The 20,600-nt window shown below is 38.1% G+C and overlaps 1 protein-coding gene across 3 annotated transcripts in view; it reads left to right on the plus strand.

The window, feature by feature from the left end:
- PJA2 (praja ring finger ubiquitin ligase 2) overlaps positions 1-16,828 on the plus strand; it is a 69,224-nt gene extending 52,396 nt beyond the window's left edge. For all 3 annotated transcript variants that reach the window (XM_074995244.1, XM_074995245.1, XM_074995243.1), the window contains exons 7-9: positions 11,301-11,415; positions 11,727-11,848; positions 13,902-16,828. In XM_074995244.1, coding sequence (XP_074851345.1) covers positions 11,301-11,415; positions 11,727-11,848; positions 13,902-14,030 — 366 coding nt within the window. In that variant the 3' untranslated portion in view covers positions 14,031-16,828. The remainder of the gene's footprint in view (positions 1-11,300; positions 11,416-11,726; positions 11,849-13,901) is intronic.
- The last annotated feature ends 3,772 nt before the right edge of the window (positions 16,829-20,600 follow it).

A 20,600-nucleotide genomic window follows, 5' to 3' on the forward strand; every position in this document is an offset into this window, starting at 1 on the left:
AGTTACTTAATGCCAGTCTATAAACCACACAGGGAATAAATACTTTTTAAGGTATTCTTAAAATCACTGTGTTACTCCTCATGAAGAGAAGACAATGAAATAATAATAATAGCCATATACATACAGTTCAAATTGTTCTAGGAATTCTGGCAGGTTTTTTTATATGTATAATCTGTGATGGATGCTGACCAGAAGGATTTAAAAAAAGTTTTGCTTTCCTCAAGATAAGCATAACCCTGTTCCCTGGGTAGCCAAACAAAGACTGTGCATCTCCAATCAAGACACCTGATGCCAATTAACTTACCAAAGTATAAGTTAATACCAATAAGCTAATGTGGACACCAGATTCCAGTTAACCTTCAAAGAGTCAGTTGAGGCCATTAGTTTAATATGAGCACCTGACTCCAATTGACCCGCAAAAAAAGCATTTGAGGCTGTTAAGCTAATGGAGACACCTGGAACCCATCAAGGCCCTGCTCTTACTGTTTAAATGCTGTCTCTCCAATTGGTTTTGAGGGAAGGAGCTGGGGGCGGGGGGTGGGAAGTATGCCAGAGAACTGGGAAGTACAAACACCAACAAGTTACAAGAAAGGAAGCCTTGAGGTAAGGGTGAAAGAGGTACTGAATTGAGAGGGGGCTATAGGGAAGCTGACCAGGGAATTGTAGCAGCTCAAGAGGTGAAGGGAAAACATTGCCAACCAGTGCTTCCATTAGGGTCCCTGGGATGGAACCCGGAGTAGAGGGCAGGCCTGGGTTCTCCCAGCTCTTAGCAATTCACTATAGACACATCTCCTTTAAAGGAAGACAGACCTCTGTTGGGATGGGAGGTTGAACTTCTCCTGCTAAGCCTGAAGGGGCAAGAAAGTGTAGGAATTTTCACACCAGCCCCCTTTCTGGGCTATGATAAGTGACTCAGCCTTGCCTTTAGAGAGAGAGAGAGAGAGAGGGCCATTTTAAGGGACATAGCGAATCCTTGAGACAAGCCTAATCCATCGGGAACCACCAAGGTCAGAGCGTTGTGTCAAATCTTAGTATGGAACATTCAGTAATGGCAGGATTCATGTCCAGAAATCATTTCTGCTTAAACATATGCCTGAATACATTTTTCCCTTTTTTTCCCCTATGATCCCTCAATAGTGCGGAATATGTTTCTGCTTTAGATTGCTCAGGTACATTTTAAGAAATGTTTTTTTTCCCCAATATTAATTACCTTACTCTGGTGGACAACAGATCTGTTCTCTAAAGTATTATACAGAACATTTTGGCACTTAGGCTTCTCATGCTACAACCGAAAGTCAAGTTTGTAGTCCAGTTTGGTATTACTGTCATAAGAAGATTTTGAAGTCCTATGTAGTTTGAGGATCTGCAGTGGGAGTGAGTGGGGATATGAATAGATAACATAAAGTGACTTAGGCTAATTTAGGGCCAGTGAGAGGACTATGAAGAATATGAGAGACCTAAATAAGTGAAGTGGCAAAAAAAAAAAATGCATTATCAATATAGTAAATCCTCGATTTATGAGGGGAAGGGGTGTCTGTTAATGCCGAAAGTCCGTTAAATCTGAATGATTATACTGTATGACAATGCACTGACCTTCCTAGCCCATCGCTCACTCCTGTCTTCTGCCCCATTCTTCCCTTCACATCTCCCTCTCCCAATTACTGGGAAAGTAGCTGCATGCTAGCCTGACTCCTTCCACTTCCTGTGGCTCTTGGCGCACTCAGCTCTGTGGCCCTTTGGCCCCCGGCAGCCTTGGTGGCTCCTCCAGCCTTGGCAGCACCAGCCCCCGTGGCGGCTACTCCAGCCCCGGTGGCCCTAGCTGTTCTGGTGAGTCACCAGCATTTATTAGAGGTCGGCTGCTGGTGGACAGCAGCCGTTGCTTCTGAAGTCCATTAAATCAGGGTCTGTTAAATTTAGGGTTTACTGTAAATACAATGTAATGCACATTGGAAAGAAAAAAAATGAAGCTACTCATACACCATAAAGATTTTAAATTTAGTTGTATCAGCTCAAGAAAGTGACCAGGCCATCGCTGTTGATTGCTCAATGAAAAGTTCTTGACGTACAGCTGCTGGTTTGTTGTTTTGTTTGCTTGTTTATTTTTCTGTTTTTTCTTTTTTAATGTTTGGGTGCATTTTAAAAAAAAGGATTTGTGAATAGTACAAACAATATTAAATGTTCTGGAATAATGTGTGCGGTAGTGTGGTCTCATTTCAAACAGGATATTGAAAAAAAGTGATTCAAAGAAAAGCAAGAGTGAATAAGGAAAGAGTACAGTTTTCACACTGAGAGGTTGAAAAGTTTGAATTGAATGAGAGGATACATGGAAAAAATATGTAAAGGAATGAAGGGGCTAAAGAGGGTGGATTAGGGATTTCTGTTCTCCTGTCTCATAACACAGGAACAAGGGAACGTTTGATGAAATTAAAAAGATGAGAAATTCAAAATACAGTAAAAAATTGTTATCCAGCACTTTAATATCCAGAAACTTTGTTAACTGGCATCTGTCATAGATGGCAATGCAGTTCCCCATTCTGTTGACCAGAAAAATTCTGATAGCTATTCGGTATTATTTTCCAGTGTTTGTGGAAGTTGTGTGTGGTTGGTTGGCCCAGAGGCAGTAGAGGAGCAGTAAATTGCAGAACAGTATACAGTAATAGTGTTAAAAGGTGTAGTAAGGTTGTTCCATTTCTTAAATATTTTTTGAGTTTGGTGAAAGAGTTGGAGTAACCAGCACATTTCATTAACTGGCAATCCTCATTCCCTAAGCATGCTGGATAGCAAAGCTTTTACTGTAGATAAAAATATTTTTGCAGCAAATTTCACAGTTGGAGATTGAATAATGTGTAATTAGTCAGAATTATAATGTATGATCATATAGTATTTGGAAGAGGTAGAGATTAGCTAAAGAGCAAATGTTAGAGGCCAGGGTGAGACCTAATGTAAGATTATTCCACACTAGCCTGCTGTGAGATTCTTCGCCCTTTTTGTGGGGAGTGATGCTGGTCATTGTCAGACAGGATGCTGAACTGTAAATGAACTATGGGTCTGTCCCAGTACGGCAATTCCCGTGTTCCTTGACCCTCAAGTTTAGATTGTTTTGTATAAAAGATGTACTAAATAGTACTTTTAGATGTGCACAGTACAGTAATATTATAATTGCTACAGTGAATACCTGGTAGGTGATCTATGTCTACAACTCACTCCCTTAATATATGATCATGGACCTCTGCAGTCCTCTCCTGATATTAGCCGTGGGAGGAGATCTGGGAGATGAAGAGCCCAGGGCGTTGCCATCACATTTTTCTTCACGTCATTTGATCAGGAGACAAGGGTTGTAGCTCTCTTGCATTCTGTTCCCATGCCACACCTAAGATCCAGGAGAAGTTAGGGCCATTCAAAAAAGGTCATACCTGTACATCTGCTCCAGTCCCTTTACCACCCAGCTCCTTGACACCATACTTGGGGACAACCACTGCTCTTTAAGGGATGTTCCCAAGTATATAGGGAGCTATGGAATACCTAATGGCTATGTTAACTTTCTACCAGTTTTTTTTTCCCCACCATGCTGAATGTGAGAAGTGCATGACCCCCTTTTAACCATTTACCTAGTCAAAAGTTTTCTTTCTTCCAAGAGGGCAAAGGTGACCTGAGTGGCTTCTCTGCAGAAGAATAGGGGAGCCTGCATGGAGAGGGCAAATCCTTTATGGTGGTTGTATTTGTCAGATCTTATTTTATCAATGTTTGTATTCATACATGTATACCTGACCCAAAAGTCTGGGGATGTTGAGGAAGAAGGACTATATCGTTAGCATGAAACATATTGAAGCTATTCTTTCGGGTGGGGGGAAGAATGTATGCACTCCTAGTAAATTGCACTTATAAGGGCAATCCTTGGGGGCTGTGTGCCTGGTTGATTGAGAGCACTGCTATAATTATGTTAGTATCATTGGGAGCTGCTGTGCATTTTGACCACTTAGTAAATCATGGATGACTGTAAAACATTCTTATTTTGTCTTCGAGAGTGACACAAGTCCTACCTAGTCAATTAAGGTATCTGGCAATTCCCTTAAACCAGGGTTTCTTAAACTGCGTTCCATGAAACACTGGTATTCCATGAACAACTCACAGGTGTACCATGACTGTTTGAGCAACGAAGGGTCCTGTGGCACCTTATAGACTAACAGAAGAGTTTTGAGCATGAGCTTTCATGAGCACAGACTCACTTCATCAGATGTTGGTCATGGAAATCTGCCTGTTTTGACTGTTTGGAAAAGTAATTCCAAGTTTTACAATAAATAACCATTTTACAATGGTAACAGTAATAGAAGATAGTGAAACATAATTTTATTTCTGTATCTCACAAGAGCGGTAGTAGTCTGGCAATACAGCAAGGTTGACTAACATTGTGCTAGCCTCCCCTATCCTCTAATTTTCCTCTGTCTGTTCAGCGGCATAGCAACCAGCAACAATGAGCAGCACACGTTTGTCACTATGGTGGTTACACTGTCAGTCAGCTCCTTATGTGGCTTGTGGTGATATATTAAATTTCTTATTTCCACCAAAACGAGTAAACAGAGTGAGTTAAATTTCTTTTTTTTAAAAAGGCAGAAGTGAGTGAAAATACTACTGCTGAGGAACCAACACCATTAACAAATGAAGTAAATTTTCATAGGTGTTCTGCATAAAAAATATTGTTTGGTGTTCCATGGTTTCAACAATTTTAAGAAACACTGTTTTAAACTATGGCAGTGTTTAAAATTAGGTACAATTTTTTGGAAACATTATGGCAAACAAAAGAGCGTCATTTAATTGATTTTTTTTGTCAGCATTATACACATTCCCATTAGAATGTCTCGGCCATCATAGATGTCTTAACAACTGACATGTTTATGATACCTGGTATATACACTTCCCTACATTTCTTGGAATATCCCATTGTGAAATTTTGTCATTCTCATTTGTAAATTAAAGTAGCTCTGTAAAGGTATGGGTGGGCTGTATGCTTCCAGGTAAACAGAGTTAGCAATTCCGTATTTATCCAGTTTTGACACAAGGTATCAGCGATTTCTGATTATCTACATATAGGGAACATAGGAAATTCTTTAGATATGGGATAGTAAATAGCATTTTGTTCCATACCAATATAACAATTTCAGCATTTTGATTATTCATCATCATTAGGTACAGTTATTAATTTGAGGATTTTGAGTGCTAATGTACACCTTTTCATAAACATTTTATGTTGTAAAGAATAGCTGTCCAAAACTTCCAGTGATACATAGATTTGCATTTCCAGTAGTCATGAGGTGGGACTATATATGTCATGTTTTTATAGATCTTTTCCTTAAATTCTGTAACTTAACCCGGTGCATTTTTGCCCATCTCTGTTCTCCTAAGAGTTCCTTCCTTTTAATATGGCTAATGTCAACTCCTTGTCCTCTGAAAACTTAAATCCATTTTGCAATTTGAAAAATGGGTATTGCCAATTCCTGATTCACCAGTTATATCTGCTTCTTGATTGAAAACCTGGCATATGTCCAGGGTTGTTGTTTTGGGACTGCCTTGTCCAAAAGAACAGCTTTATCGCATTGGTTTACAGAAGGAAGGAAATGTTTACCATCTGGTCACATTATCTTCAGATATGTTAAGTTACTGACCCTCTACTGTCCAGCTACACTGGGAATATTTCTGATCAGTAGAGTGTCCTAGATGTTTCTGTATATTTACTGCATTCAGAAGTACAGAATATTGTCCAGGCTGTTCAGATGTTTTCAGAAATGGTTGAGCGTGGCGACGATACTTTTCAAAATAGGAAAAAAAAACCCCACAAAAGAAACCCTACAGCTATTTTATTGTTTGTTTGTACCAGAAACAACAGGAATTTTGAGAAACCGTCTAATATGTACTCCAAATCTCAGCATAACTACATCACATCTGCTCCCAGCTCTAAGATGGTTACAAAAATTGGCCTTGAAAAAGCAAGGATTATCCAACATATGGCTCTTCTTTCCTTTGGGAAAACTTTGGACCTTCTGGAGCTTGAAAAGGAAACTGACTTAAAACCTTTGCCACAAAGAGGACTGTGTTCAGATGTCATGTGGCTTTCGAGGTACTAAGGTCCAGTATTTGATGAGCGTAGCCTGATTTAGAAAAAGGAAATAATGTTTTTAATTCTCTCATAAAAAGGTTCTAGAAAATGGATTCTAACGTGATTTGGCTGGCTAGTGTTATCTGAATTAAGGCAAGATGCCTAGCATAGGAGTGTTGGACAGGTGCAGACTAATCTCACTTTGGCTAAGCATACAGTGCTAGAAATTAGTGTTTCTGGTACTTTTTTAAACCAAGTTCGAACGATTCTTTATATTGCTTTTAGGCCATTGTAGATAGAACACGCCATGCAACTGGACAATTTAAAATGCAAGTGAAGCTAGTGAAATCAAAACAAAACAAAACAAAAAAACCTTGGAACAGAGGTTGACTTAAATTTGTCAGAATACTAGCATAATGGAACAGAGGTTTTCTCATATGTTTGGTGTGACTGTCATAATGCCCACAAACAGTCCGGCCCTGGAATTATGTTTTTTAGATTTTTTTTTTTTCAAGTTTAGCGTGTTCTGGGATACAAACAGTTAAGAATCCTTTACTCCCCTTCACTAATCTGAGTCTTTTCAAATTCAGGTAACAAGCATGTTCATGGAAATGACTTATCACCATCTACAGGTATCAGCAATTTCTGATTATCTACGTATAGGGAACATAGGAAATTCTTGGAGATGGGATAGTAAATAGCATTTTGTTCCACACTTCAGATGGTAGCCTGGCTGCTCCTTGTCAGAATGCAATGATGTGTCCAGGAGTATCGCAGTATGGCAGAATTTCTCATGTGGTGTGAAGGGTGTTCTCATGGAAGGGTTGATTTTTGATTATATCATCCATAAATACTGTCTGTTTTTTTGATGGTATGAGTCATTCTTTGAGAGGTACTAATGTATTTAACTTCCTTTCCTCAGACTTCCCAAAATTTGTCATGTTCCTTATCTGAGCTAGAAAATTCATTAGCTAGATATTTCCCGTGTGACAACATAACTTTTATCTGAGTCTGCTAAAGTTCAGAAGTTATTCAGAAAATCTCTCTACTTAGCAAAACCCAATTTGCTGTCACTAAGGGGCACTTGAAATAAACATGAAACTGTGGGGCTGCAAAGCACCAAATGGATCCCTCTCTGAAAAAGGGAGAGTAAGATGCCACAACTAAGCACGACTCTCTCCCTTTTTCTTTCCCTCCAATTTATGGTTAGCCCATTTTTATTAATATATTTCAGAATTTTATTGAACGCCAAAGAAATCTCTGTTTCTGTGATTAGCCCCACACTTAGTAAGCTTACAAACCATTTGTGATAATTTTCTAGCTGTTTTAATTAAGCTGTATAATAGGTGCTGATATCTTCTTTTGCTTATTTCAGAGTAGGTTGTAGGCGCAGTTAGTAGGATGAGAGCAGCAACCTGGCTGGAAGTCTACAGAGGGGGTGCCCCCCCAGAAAAAAAATCCTTTTAAACGAAGCAATAATTAGGAAATGCATAAGTCAGGGGAGGATGTAGATGAGGTTGATTCCCAGGTGTTCTCATTAACTGTTTTTTAAAAGTATACATAACTAAATTTTGTATCTTCAGGATAGCCATTTCTTTGGACTACTTTGATATTGGGGCTTCCAGAGAAGCATCAAATGAACTCTAATCCCTCCCTGGTTTCCTCTCCCCCTGCTACCCTTCAATATTTTATTTTTATAGTTTTTCAAATGTCTTGTCTATTTTTTGCTTTTTATGTTTTTCATTTTAATACCGTTATTACATAACGGTATTTTAAGGTTTGTTTTTTTAAGCTCTGAATGGTAATCTCATAGAGGAACAGAGATTAAACCAATTCTGACTCTTTAGGCTGTTGAACTAGATTCTCTATCTCAATCATTAAGTAGGGAAGAAGTTTAGACACTCTCAAAGGCTGTTTCTTCACAGGCCACTTCCTTCAGAAGTGGCATGCTAATACAGGGAGCGAAAGATGCTAATGAGGTGTGGATGCAAATTCCCCACGCCTCATTAGCATAACATCACGTGATTTGGAGTCCGGAAGACCGTTCTTCTGGACTCCAAAACGCCATGTAGAAGTGCGGCTGCTGGGGCAGGGGCTTCCGGAAGGAAGTCGTCCTTCTGAAGGTCCCTTCTTCCCATGGCTGTTCTTACCATCTCATGTATACTTTGAGGAATAATAGATGTTAGTTTGCTTCAATCTGCTGATATGTCTTAAAAATTTGGAGAATTTGACATGAGTTATTATTCAAGTCTAAAGCAGTTCTTCTGTTTTTTCTGAATTTTATAACTAGGTAAATATAATGCCCCATCTCAGTCTAAGACTTATTTTGGACAGTAGCCTGAGTTCCCAAGTATTCAGTCAGACTTCATACAAAACATGTTTATTCCAGTGCATTTCTGACAACCTTAACTTGGAAACCTGATCAAATGTCATTTATTAGTTTAATGTGCTGTTCTTATGTAAATTTGTTCTTATGAGTCATTTGTGCTTATCTATCTGGTCATAAGATGGATGGGTAATTAGTGAAAAACTGTGTGTCTCTGGCCGTGTCTACACTAGAAAGTTCTTTTGGAAAATCAGGGCCTTTTCTGAAAAAACACACAGAGTGTCCACGCACAAAATGTGCTCTTTCGATCTGAAACTAAAAGAATGTGGCTTTTTCCGGAAGCTCTTTTCCACTCCCATATCAGGAAGAGCACTTTCTTTTAAAAGCTTTTTTCAAAAAAAAAACGTGTAGACATTCCACAGGTGGTCTTTTCAAAAGAGCAGTTCTCATGGCACCAGATTTTTTGATCCCTGTCTGGCTCTTTTGAAAGAGTGGGGCCGTGTGGCTTTTCTCTATCGAAGGAGCGGATTGATCTTTTTGTGTGTGGAACGTGCTTTTCTGAAAGAAGCTCATCTGAAAGATCATCTTTCAAAAGATTGTTGTAATGTAGATGTGGCCTCTGGGTGGAAAAATTAAGGACTATAGTGTAAGGTGGCTTATCTTGTTTTGTTTCTTATTGCTTGAACCCTTTATATGTTACATGAACAGAAACGTGTGTCTGTGTTAATGTTGATAAATTTTTCGCCAATAAAAATAATTTTTAAAGTATCATAATAATTGAAGATACTAGGCAGGGAGAGCCACGAGGTACAAATGTAATAAAATGTTTGTGACCAGCCAGTTTCACTCTCCCTACCTAGTGAGACTTTCGTGTGACACCAGCTACTTATGCTTGGTACCTATGTGATCATCTGCTGCCACTGTACGTTTTTGGAGCCAATGGTAACTAGCAAGTGAGAGCACAGCCAAAAAGTTGCTGCCATTGATGTGAGGTCTAGGATTTGAGATCTTCAGGAGTGGCTTTAATAACATCTTTGCATCCACCCTATCTGGACTTGTGCTAAGCAGAGTTTAGCTCCACTAAATATGAGCTTCTGACTTTAAAAGATATTTTTTGCAGACTTGTGAGGTCTTGTTTTCTCAGGGATTTTCCCTATGATCCATTATCCCAGTGTTCTTTGCTTTGTAGCTTGATTTAAGCTTTTTTTAAAAATCAGGTACAGTTTTAAGGACTTACCTTTTCTTATTTTATGTGTTAAAGGCAGAAATCTATTTAATGCATTCCTTCATGTAATAGTTCAGTTTTATGCTATGTTCATTCCATCTTTCCATGTTTATAAATGCAGTATATCTTCTTTAAGTTGGACAATAAGGCCATCGCCACACTAGCCTGTCCTTTAGGAAGGGCTGTGGTAATGTGGCATTTCAGAATATATTAATGAGGCACTGCCATGAATATGCAGTGCACCATCAGCATAATGGCAGCCGCAAACACTTCAAAACTGCCAGTTTCAAAACGCATGCCACCTGTGTAGCCAGGGTCCTTTCAAAATGACCCCCCCGATTTTGAAAACTCCTTCTTCCCAAAACCAGATGTGAAGAAGTGGCTTTTGAAATCAGGGGGCCGTTTAGAAAGGCCCCCGGCTACAAGAGTGGTGTGCGTTTCAAAACTGGCAGTTTTGAAGTGTGCACATCTGCCATTATGCTAATGAGACACTGCATATTCATGGAAGCATCTCATTAACATATTCTAAAGTGCCATATTAACATAGACCTTCCGAAAGGAGGGGCTAGTATGGCCACGGCCCAAGAAAGCAATATATATACAGTATGCTTCTACAGTACTTTTCATCCAGGAATTGTAAAATTATTTTATAAACAATTATGGTTTTCAACATCCTTGTAAGATAAGTAAAATGTACATGCATACTACCTCTCTGTACACTGAAATGCGCCCACAAACTAGGTGGAACATGTTTTACATTAAGCTTACATAAGTTAAGGTCAGGAAATAAAGAATGGCGTGTCTAGTGGAAACTGAAAAATTAATATTAGCTGGCCAGAATGTGACTGTCATATATGGCCAAGAACACCAGCATTAACAATTCCTTACTTTTATGAAAAGTGATATTTAATGACTTTGTATTGGTCAAGATCTGGAGTTGTAAGTCTCAACCAGGAGATGGCTACTGAAAGAGAATTGCGGTTCTCCACTCTCCACCGAACATCAGTTGACAAGCAAGGACAAGTACCATCTTACTGAAATATTCCTACTCCTTATATTACCCTGAGTCTTCTTGAAATGTCACACATGCACATTATGTTCTAAGTGGATTCTGCTTTCCTCCTGAAAACTAGTATTGTTGCTGATACATGGTCAAGCTCACTACTATTAGACTTAATTTCTAGTTTTGGGCTATGCTGTAGTTGAAACTAAGAAATCTGCTGTTATGCAGCCATTGATACTGCTTTCAAAAGAGGAGAACAGCAGTGTGTGTTACTAAGGAAACAGTCAACCCTGACCTTCTGCATCCTCTAAATCATTTCTGGAAAGATATTTTAATGCCATTTTGTTTAGCCACTTTGATATGAATAAATATTCATTATGGAATAGGTTGAGATCATAACTCTTTGCTCATAATCTAACTGATATTTGAAACCAGAGTTCCAGAAATAAGTAGCTAATTCATTAACTGTCTGTCCTGTTTGACCTCTAAAAATCTAGCAGTAATGCTGCTCTGCATAACTTCCACAATCTTTTGGCTTAACTAAGTAACACATTATTACCTATATTGTTTTTTGTCTGTTTGGGTTTTATAAATGTAAAGTATCTCTGTCATGAGGAAGGAAATATAACCTTTTTTAAAAATACTTCCTTTTTAGACTGCTTTGGCTCATCTGGAATCTCTTGCAGTTGATGTTGAGCAAGCTCATCCACCAGCCAGCAAAGAAAGCATAGACTGTCTGCCGCAGATTATTATTACAGAAAATCACAATGGTATGGAAAAACTGGCTCACTAAACATTTTGATTTCTGTAATACCTAAACTTAAATGTGTTATTTCATGGTAATGTACGTAAAGTATTTGAAGGAAACTGATGTTGAGAGAATGCACCACAATACTAAGTGGTAAATTGAGAACGTATCTGTTTGAGTAGAACTTAAGGGCACTTTGTAAAATGACTTGCTTACATTGGTAAATTGTATCTTACTATGATCATCTGTGGAATCTTCTAATTAACATATTTCATTTGATTTTGAATTACACTTAAACTTTAAAATTTGTGCTTTCTTATTTTTCCCCTCAAGCTTTTGGTCAGGAGCAGTGTTGTGCTATCTGTTGCAGTGAGTATGTGAAAGATGAAATAATAACTGAGCTGCCCTGCCATCATTTCTTTCACAAACCCTGTGTAACACTTTGGTTACAGAAGGTGAGTTTTCCTTTGCTTGCTTGCGTTATTAGTTGAGAATTTGTTCCCTTCTAGTTAAAACAACATGTAACTTTTTCTGAAAACTTATTCTGATATTATTTCACAAAATAATTAATTGAATGATTTCAAGATTCTAGAAACAGTTTTGGTGATGGTGGTGAGAAGAGATCTGTAGGAGTGTGCACAGAAATCATAGCTGTAATACCAGGAGCAAAGTTGATTAGTCTTGAGTATTTGACATTCATGATCTATCACCAGACTAAAGTGAGATGTTGTTCGCAGTGTGTGTAGAGTTCTAATGTAATACTGCATCAGGGATGGTGCCAATATTCTTTTGAATGACCAGCCTCTAGAACACCATATTGTGCTTTTCATTACTAGGGAGGGGAAAAGAAAATTTAAATAAGTTAGATACAACAGATTCTTCCTGGAGTGGAGGAATTATCTGACTTGTTTTAACTTTATATTTTTCCTCATAACTTGCGTAGGAAGAAAATAGCGAACTACCAGAGAGAAGAGTGCAGTATCACTAAAAATGAGGAATTGTTGAAGGTGGTTGAGAATAATCTAACTAGCAATAATAACTGCACTGAAAAACTTAGCTTGAGGTTTGTTTGGTTGTGGAATTGTCTCTTCAGCACAGGGATGAAATCCTTACTAGTTGAGATATTTGCAAGCTGGAGAATAAAGCAGTGGAGAATTGCTATTGGCAAACACTCCTGCAAAGGTGGGGGAGTGGATGAGACAGCATAATATTTCTCTTATTATAATTTATTTGGTTCTTTTACCACCCTCTAGTACTTCTAAATTGTTAGCATTATTTAGATCCATAATAAAAAAAGGACTGTCAGCAAAGGAAGAAACCCCTTCTAGCTTGGTTTCACTGGAAATAATCTGCATAATAGTATCCTTTTTTAGTTATCTAAATTGCTTGCAGATTAATATTCCAATGGAGAGGTGGCTTAAATAGAGTGTGCAAAGCATACCCTTTAGCTGTCACATAAAAGGACTAATTATTTTGTAATCTAGTGTAATACTTGTGTGTGTGCATTGCCAAAGTGCAAAGAGAACCCAATCAAGGCCACGCCATGTTAGGCACCATATAAGCATGTGAAAACATGGCCCTGCTCTAATAAGTTTACAGTAAAAAAAAAAATTAACTGCCAGAAGTGATCGCAGGTACCTATTTGTTTTAATACCAATTATTTTAAATAATTTTGAGGAAGATATTCACAAAATAGCCAGGTTTGGACCTGTTTCCTACTAGTGGCTGTTCCTTTTGGTTTGGTTTCAATTTATAATCTTCAGCTTGATTTCCCTCCCCCATGGAAAATGAAAGATAAACACTATGAACGTTGAGCCACTCATCTAAGTGCTTCTGTGTGATATATAATTATAGGCTCAGATTTAATACAGTGTTTATGTGCATGCTTAACTTTTAAAATGTGAATGATGCTATCCCATTTATTGAATTAAGTGTTTTATCGTGTGCGTAGTTGCATTGAAATTGAGAAGGCACATCTCTTGTTTAAACGATTCACTGAATAAGAATGTGATTACTTAAAGGCTTAATTTTAAGCATATGCATTAGTATGGTGGTGAATCAAGGCCAACATAGGAAGTCCCTTGTAACAGGCACATATCTTTGGAAATATATCTCATAGTAGGTCATGTGTGAAAATATACTTAGTGCACTTTCTTAAAATAGTTACTCTTTGTGAGTATATTTGAAGCTAAGTCAGTTTATAAAGGATTTTAAATATAATATTAAATGCCTTTACTGCAGTAAATGAAAATTTTGTCCAAATTATTGCATTTCTCGGGATACGTGTTTTGATTTATATTATCTTGGTTAAAGATAATGGTGTTTCAAAGTAAAATACTGCTTTCACTTGGGATGACCTCATTTTCATTAACTTGTTGCTCTATTTCAAATGTTAAATGGAAATATGGCTGTACTAGAACATTTTTCATTTCAGAAATTCTGTGTCTTATCTGTAAGAATGTAGATTTGAAACAGGTTAATTGCAATGTGTGCTTTTGTCTCTTCTAGTCAGGAACATGCCCTGTCTGCCGTCATGTGCTTGCGCCTGTACTCCCTGAAGCAGCAGCTGCTGCTGCTACTTTTCTCTCTGATCAGGATTCCCCTTCTTCAGTCCACAGTGCGGCAGGAACACAATAAAGTTAGCCTCTGGAATAAAATGTTGACCAATTAAAAATGTAAATTTCTTCTGTGTTAACTACAATGTGATAATTATATATAAATATATTATATATAAATGCTATATATAGTATATATTTTAGTTTAGAAAGAGAATGTAAGACTTTCTAAACTGTTTAGATTTACAATAATAGGTAAAAATTTCAAGCTGAACATTAGAAAAACTTGCATCTGTTTTCTGCAATAGAACATTTTGCTGTTAACCATATATCTAAAACTTGTATTACATCAAATTTGTCAAAAAAGGATCATTAATGTGGCACTTTGTGTTCAAGTTTTTGCAACTGCAGTGCAGTTGGAGCTTATTAAAGTTATGCTTATAACCTATTTTACATAATACAACTGAACTATGTGATTTTTTTGGTTTTGTCAAAGATAGTGACACCAAGTGACTTTGTAATTGACCTCTCATTTGCATCAAATGTGAAGATGTTCTGTGATCACAGCTATAGTAAAATTTGGTTTCACTGGAAATAAACTGCCTAATATATCCTTTTTTTTTTAATTTCATGACTTTTTCCATAATACTCTTTCTTCTCATATGTGTGAACCACTGGTTATCAATTATCACAACTTTAGAGTTCTTAGAAACATTTGCACTGTTGTTGAGCTTAAAAAAAATAGTGTGTGAAACTTAAAACTGGGATTTTCAAAGGAGCATAAAGAATTAAATCAGTGTGAACCAGGTGACCAATTCCTTTAGACTCTTCAGACTGAAATGAGAAAAATTCAGTATACTGTAGTAACTGCACTAAGGCAAGGGATGGAATATGGTAATGAAATAAACCAGTGGTGGGTGGCCTGCAGACCCTCGGCTTCCTCCCTCTTCCATGGACTCCTTGTGCCCCAGGACACTGGAGTCCTGCACTTCCTAAGCCTCCCCACTCCCTTTCCAGCCCTTTCAGAGTACCAGGAATCACCTGATTCATGCTCCATCCCTGATCCTGCCTCTCTCTCCCAGTACTGAAAGAGGGGAGGCGTGGTGATGGAGCACAAAAGTGTTAGGAGAGAGGGGAGGAGCAGGTTAAGTGTGTACCTCCAGTGCGTGAGCTCCATGGAGGAGTGGTCACATGGGGGTGGGGGCTGGAGGTGGTACACTCAGTGAGCCACAGGCTGCTGCAGCTCACTGGAATGGAGGAAAGTTACTTGTGCAGCTCAAACTGTTCAGTGGGATAATTACGACAGTCATTACCAGTAGTATAAAGATAGGGTTAGACGCTCAGGATTTCTACTGATTGCAATAAACTATTCTAGCTTCAATATTTTAAAAAACCAAACCACTGAACTGAGAGGATTGTAATGGACTTCTCAGATAGTACTATATTTATTCATTAATCCTTCATGGTTTGATGGTTTATGAGGTTTGCTTGTTTGTTTGTGGGTGGTGGTGGTTGTGTTTTGGATATACTGAAAGTAAATTTTACGTGGCAAAGAATGTACTGCTCAAGGTATTGTACGTTCTCTCCAACACCCAGCTCTCAAGCACTTCCCATAGTTCTGAATTAAATGCATGTTTCTTACAGCATGGTTCCATGGGAGCAATACATCTGGGGTCCAATTCCGTTCCCACTAAAATCAGTGGTGGGTTTCTTTCAGTTTATTTTAATCGGAGTGGGACTGGGTCCTTAGGGAAGAGTTAATCTTGGAGAATAACCCATTTTTCATACAAATTTTGGTCCCATGCTTTAACTACTCAGAAACATTCCTGATTATAGCCCCCCCAGTACAATAAAAATTGTACAAATATTAATGTATTTTCACAATACTGCTCTGAGATGAAGTATTTTCATCTTACAGGACGACAGTGAAATAAGGTGACTTGTCTAAAAGTCATACGTGAAGTATGTAGCAGAATAAGTAATTGAATCTAGGAGTCCTGAGTCCTAGCTCAGTGGCTTACCTTCAGAATTATCATTCCTTGGCCTTGGAGTACAATGAAGCCAAAGCAGTTGGATCCTGGTGGAGAGATACAGAAAAGGTAGATAACGCAGTTCCACAGTTCCATGATTTTCCTTCTTGTAGAAAGCCCTTTTCATCTAAATTCCACTGAAGTGGGCTTCCACAGACATTTTGGGGGTAAGAATGTGATGGGAGCAGGTGACAACCACTGTACATTTAACTGACCTGTCACCTTCCCTGTGAGAAAAACCTAGATTCAGTATTGATCCAAAAGGCACTGACTCTTACAGAATCCCTCCTATAAAATGCTACTTTGGTAAGGTGGCCAATGACAACGGTGATTCAGATGGTGCCATGGGAAGATGAAAACAGTGAGGCAGAGGTGTGATCCCCATGGCTTTTCAAAGGTCCATGTCAAACTTGGGGCATTTGAAGATTTAAGAGAAGAGACAGGAGAAGTGCAGTATCTAAAATCGTGTCCTGTCCTCTTCATAGGAAGAAGCTGCAGAAGGGGGTCTAGAGTTTTGTGGGGCATTTACTCCTTGTTAATGTCACTGTTCTCTATACTACGTGCAGTTGATAATGCAGATTTTTTTTACAAGCCGAGATGTATTATTTGGCTGTTGTATACTGGCTCTGCTCTGTAAGATGCCCTTTCTTTCTTTCTCCTAAAGGGCTGTTGTTCCAAAGATCATGTGCCTAGCTTGTGTGTTATGATTTAGAAACTATTTGCCAGTTGTTTAAAGTTTTCAATTCTGAACTGAGCTAGCAGTGTCAAAATATTAGCTTGGGAGACATGTTAAAATATTTTTTTCTTGCCACCTGTTCTTGGCCTCAGCCCTTGGCTTCCTGCTGTCTCTAAACAGCTGTTTAAATAAAATTTGTTTAAAGACTACTTTTTAAAATCTGTATCTGCAGGTCTTCCTGAAGTGAGGGATACTTCATAAAATCTCTCAACTCGTGATTGAATCCATAAATATGACATTGTAACCAAAGACAATCAGTGGATTTACACCTGCCATATAAAAGAGGAAGAATCAAATGATTAACTGGTATCCAAATGTTATAGCTATTGTTTTGTTCATTAAGAAACTGATATCCTATGGCTGAATATAAAAATATATGTGGCCAAAATAGCCTCTGTATGGGCATAAATAACATGAAAAGAGCTGTATTCTGTACATGGTGACTTTAATTTTGTCCCCAGACAGTAATCCACTCATCTTCTCGTAAAGGAACTCTGATCAATCACCATACTAAATACTTCTATTCTGCCCTGTCACGTAAAGCAAAACTTTCAAGCTCTTCGTCTGTCTACATGGGTAAAGAAGTAACATGACAAGTTAAACTCATTTATTTAAAGTATTGATCCAAGAAGCACTGACTCTTACAGAATCCCTACTATAAAATGCTACTTTGGTAAGGTGGACAGTGACAACACTGATTCACATGGTGCCATGGTAAGATGAAGACATTGCAGCAGAGGTGAGATCCTAGTCATCTGTGCATACAGCAATATATTGTAGTCTCAAGAAAAGACCACAGAAGTGAATAACAGCACAACAACAAATTACCCCATTTTGAATGTTTTTGTCAATAATGCAATATTTAACTGCTTTTAGAAAACAAATATTATATAAACTGAATGCACGTAATACTGTAATGAAACATCTCTAGTTCCAAAATTAGAATGCAGGGTTTTTTAAATCAAAAATCGAGTATTAGTCACTGTTTTTCCCCCTCATCCCTTCCCCCTTCTTTCTCTCCACACCCCTCCTTGGGGGAAAAAAAGAGACTTAGTGGGGGGTTGCAAAAGCCAGACCTAGAAGGTAAGTTGTCTATTTGTGCACAAAGTTGAGCTGTCTGAAGCACTGCAAGCTTTCTAATGTAGCCGTAATGGAATAAAAGGAGTAAGAGGGTAGTTTTAGCAACTTTTCAAGTCTGTCCATACTCCTCTGCTGGGAACTGCAGTAAAACCACCAGTTTGTTTAAAGCCACCTGCATTTTGCTTTTGCTTAAACTCATGAAAGGTACTTTTAGACTGAGATTTCTGTTTACTGCAGAGGTTCATTATATGTGCCCAGAAAGCCGTCTGAGAAATGTGTACATTGTAAGTAAATTACTAGAGGTATTTTCAGGTATCGCAATTGAAATGGCAGACACTGAGAGCGTGGCATTGTGCTTTTAGAATTTTTGGTTGTTACACGTATGCAAGTACACACAATCCCACAATATTAATATCCTCTGCCTTCAAAATCAGGCTTGTCCAAGCCCAGCCAATCTACTCAAACATCAAGATAGCAAAATTCAGAACTCAAGTTCCATGTAGTAAAACAAAGCAGTGAAAGCTATCAGTCTGGGTAAATGCTTCAGTACAATACATATGAAGGGTAGTTAGTCATATCTGTTTATCATGCACTGAAAGAACTATATGATAAGAATTGTTACCCTTACTAGTGGATTGTTTATGATTTTGATTTATCCTATTTGATACCCTCCAGAGGAAACTCAGTTTTTCTGTCAAATGATTTCATGCCATATTCATGGCAACTTTTTATCATTTTTATTAGTTTTCATAGGTACTCATGTATAATAACTGATTTTTACCCATTTCTGTCCAGGCCAGTCTCCTTCCAAGCCAAATAAACTATTTATATCAAGAATTACTTTACAGGAATTTTAGTGACACATGTTGGAAAACTTTATATTGTATTACAATTCAAGTTATTGCCTGGTATTGCTGTCATTTAATATTTTTTAAAATATTTGCGACTTGAAGCAGATACTGACAACACCAGTTTATATTGACAGCACCCCTGGGAATAGTTATGTGCAAAGATACTATTTTCTTCCTTTTGGGTCCCAGCTCCCTAGTGTGAGATAAGATGGAGCTTCTCTACCTATCAACTTAAATCGCCTTTTGAGTCAGCCTTATTCTGCAATCAACTGTGGACATCTCTGCCCTCTCCAAGACACTCATCCAGTTCTTTTCTAACTGTTAAGATAAGGAATTGTCTGTCTAATCTGCAATCATTTAAGCTAGTTTCTTGATCTCCATTTTTCTTAACTTTTTCCCCCATCAGCTCCCAAGTTGCTCCTCCATGGCACTACTCTTCTTTGATTTTGGTGATGGAGCTTTTGTTCTCTTTCAGATGGTGGTGTCCCTTTTAAGACCATGAGAGTTCTGCTGCTGCCTCAGTTCACTGTTGACTCTTGGGGACTACTCTGGGTCACTGACCTTTTGTATGTCCTTTGGTGCTTGATGCATCAGGAGTTTCAGTTCTTTATTGGTAGCATCGCTTTCTTACCACATTATGCCTCTGTGTGCTCAACGCTTGCCTTAAAGTTTCATATGCCTCATCTAAATTCACTGGATTTGGCTCGTTGGTGTATGGTATTGATGCAAACTTCCCTCTTAGAATACTAAATCTATGTTCAAGTGTTATTGGTGCAGAATTCTAATTATCCATTTATTCTAGGTTTGAGATAGTTGATCAAGAAATTGATGCATGTACTTCTCAGAGTCTGACTTAGTTCACTTACAACTGCAAGATGTAAGTCTTATATAAATGAAGGAAATTATTTTTCTTCTCTGCATTCTTATAAAACCACTTACTATGGACATTCAGGCTGCGTGTACACTGCGCCTTTCAGAAGGGGCATGTAAATGCAGCGGCTTGAAAATGCTGATGAGGCACTGGTATGAATATTCAGTGCCTCATTTGCATAATGGTGACCACTGGCCAGTGCTGCTTTCGAAATTCAAACTAGCATTTTCTTCCTGAAAAATATTAATGGTGCTTTTGAAAGCGGGGCTTCCTTTTGAAAGAACCCCATCTGCTTGTCTAGTTTGCATTTCAAAAGCAGCAAATAGGGGTTACAAACAGTATGATTTGACTGTCTTGTGTTCACATGCTTTGCAGGTCTTGAATTACTGATTTCCCCCCCCCCCCCCCCCCACTGAATTTGGAAAAAATGGCTCTTGCTATTTTTGTTGCTGATCCCTGGCCTAAGAGAATAAAAGAGTGATAGTTTGCTTCATAGAAAATCAGTTTCTGAAAACCATTCTGGAACCTGTGGATATTTTCATTAGTTAAAATCACAGTAATCAAATATTTAAAAGACTTGCTTGTCCATCCTTCTATAAGAAGAAAATAATATTTATACTACAGCCTATCTTAGCTAAAAGAAAAGGAAGAAACCAAAAAGACCAGATGAAGATGTTTCCTCTTTGTCTGCATGTTTCTATACCTCAGAGGTAATACTCTTATGATTCCTTTCTTGTAAAATCACTTTAAATAGGATTATGCAGAGTATTGGGGATCTCCCCCAGGTTGCTGGGCTTCCTTGAAATCAAGAAACTGGTTTGGTTTGGTTTGATTTGGTTTGGTTCCCCCCCTCCCTAAAAACCCATGCTATAATTCAATCGAAAGGTACAGAAGTTAGTAGATGAGATTCTACGGTCTCTGCTATCAGGATCATAAGGATCTCCATCTGGTCTTTAATATGTATGTAACGGAGATCAAAACAAAAAAGCAGTCCAGTAGCTCTTTAAAGACTGAACTGCTTTTTTGGTATATAGACAAGCATGGCTCTCTCTCTGTAACTAATTAGCATCAATGGGTGAAATTG

The sequence above is a fragment of the Carettochelys insculpta genome, chromosome 5 (assembly GCF_033958435.1).
Source record: "Carettochelys insculpta isolate YL-2023 chromosome 5, ASM3395843v1, whole genome shotgun sequence".
Classification (NCBI taxonomy): Eukaryota; Metazoa; Chordata; order Testudines; family Carettochelyidae; genus Carettochelys; species Carettochelys insculpta.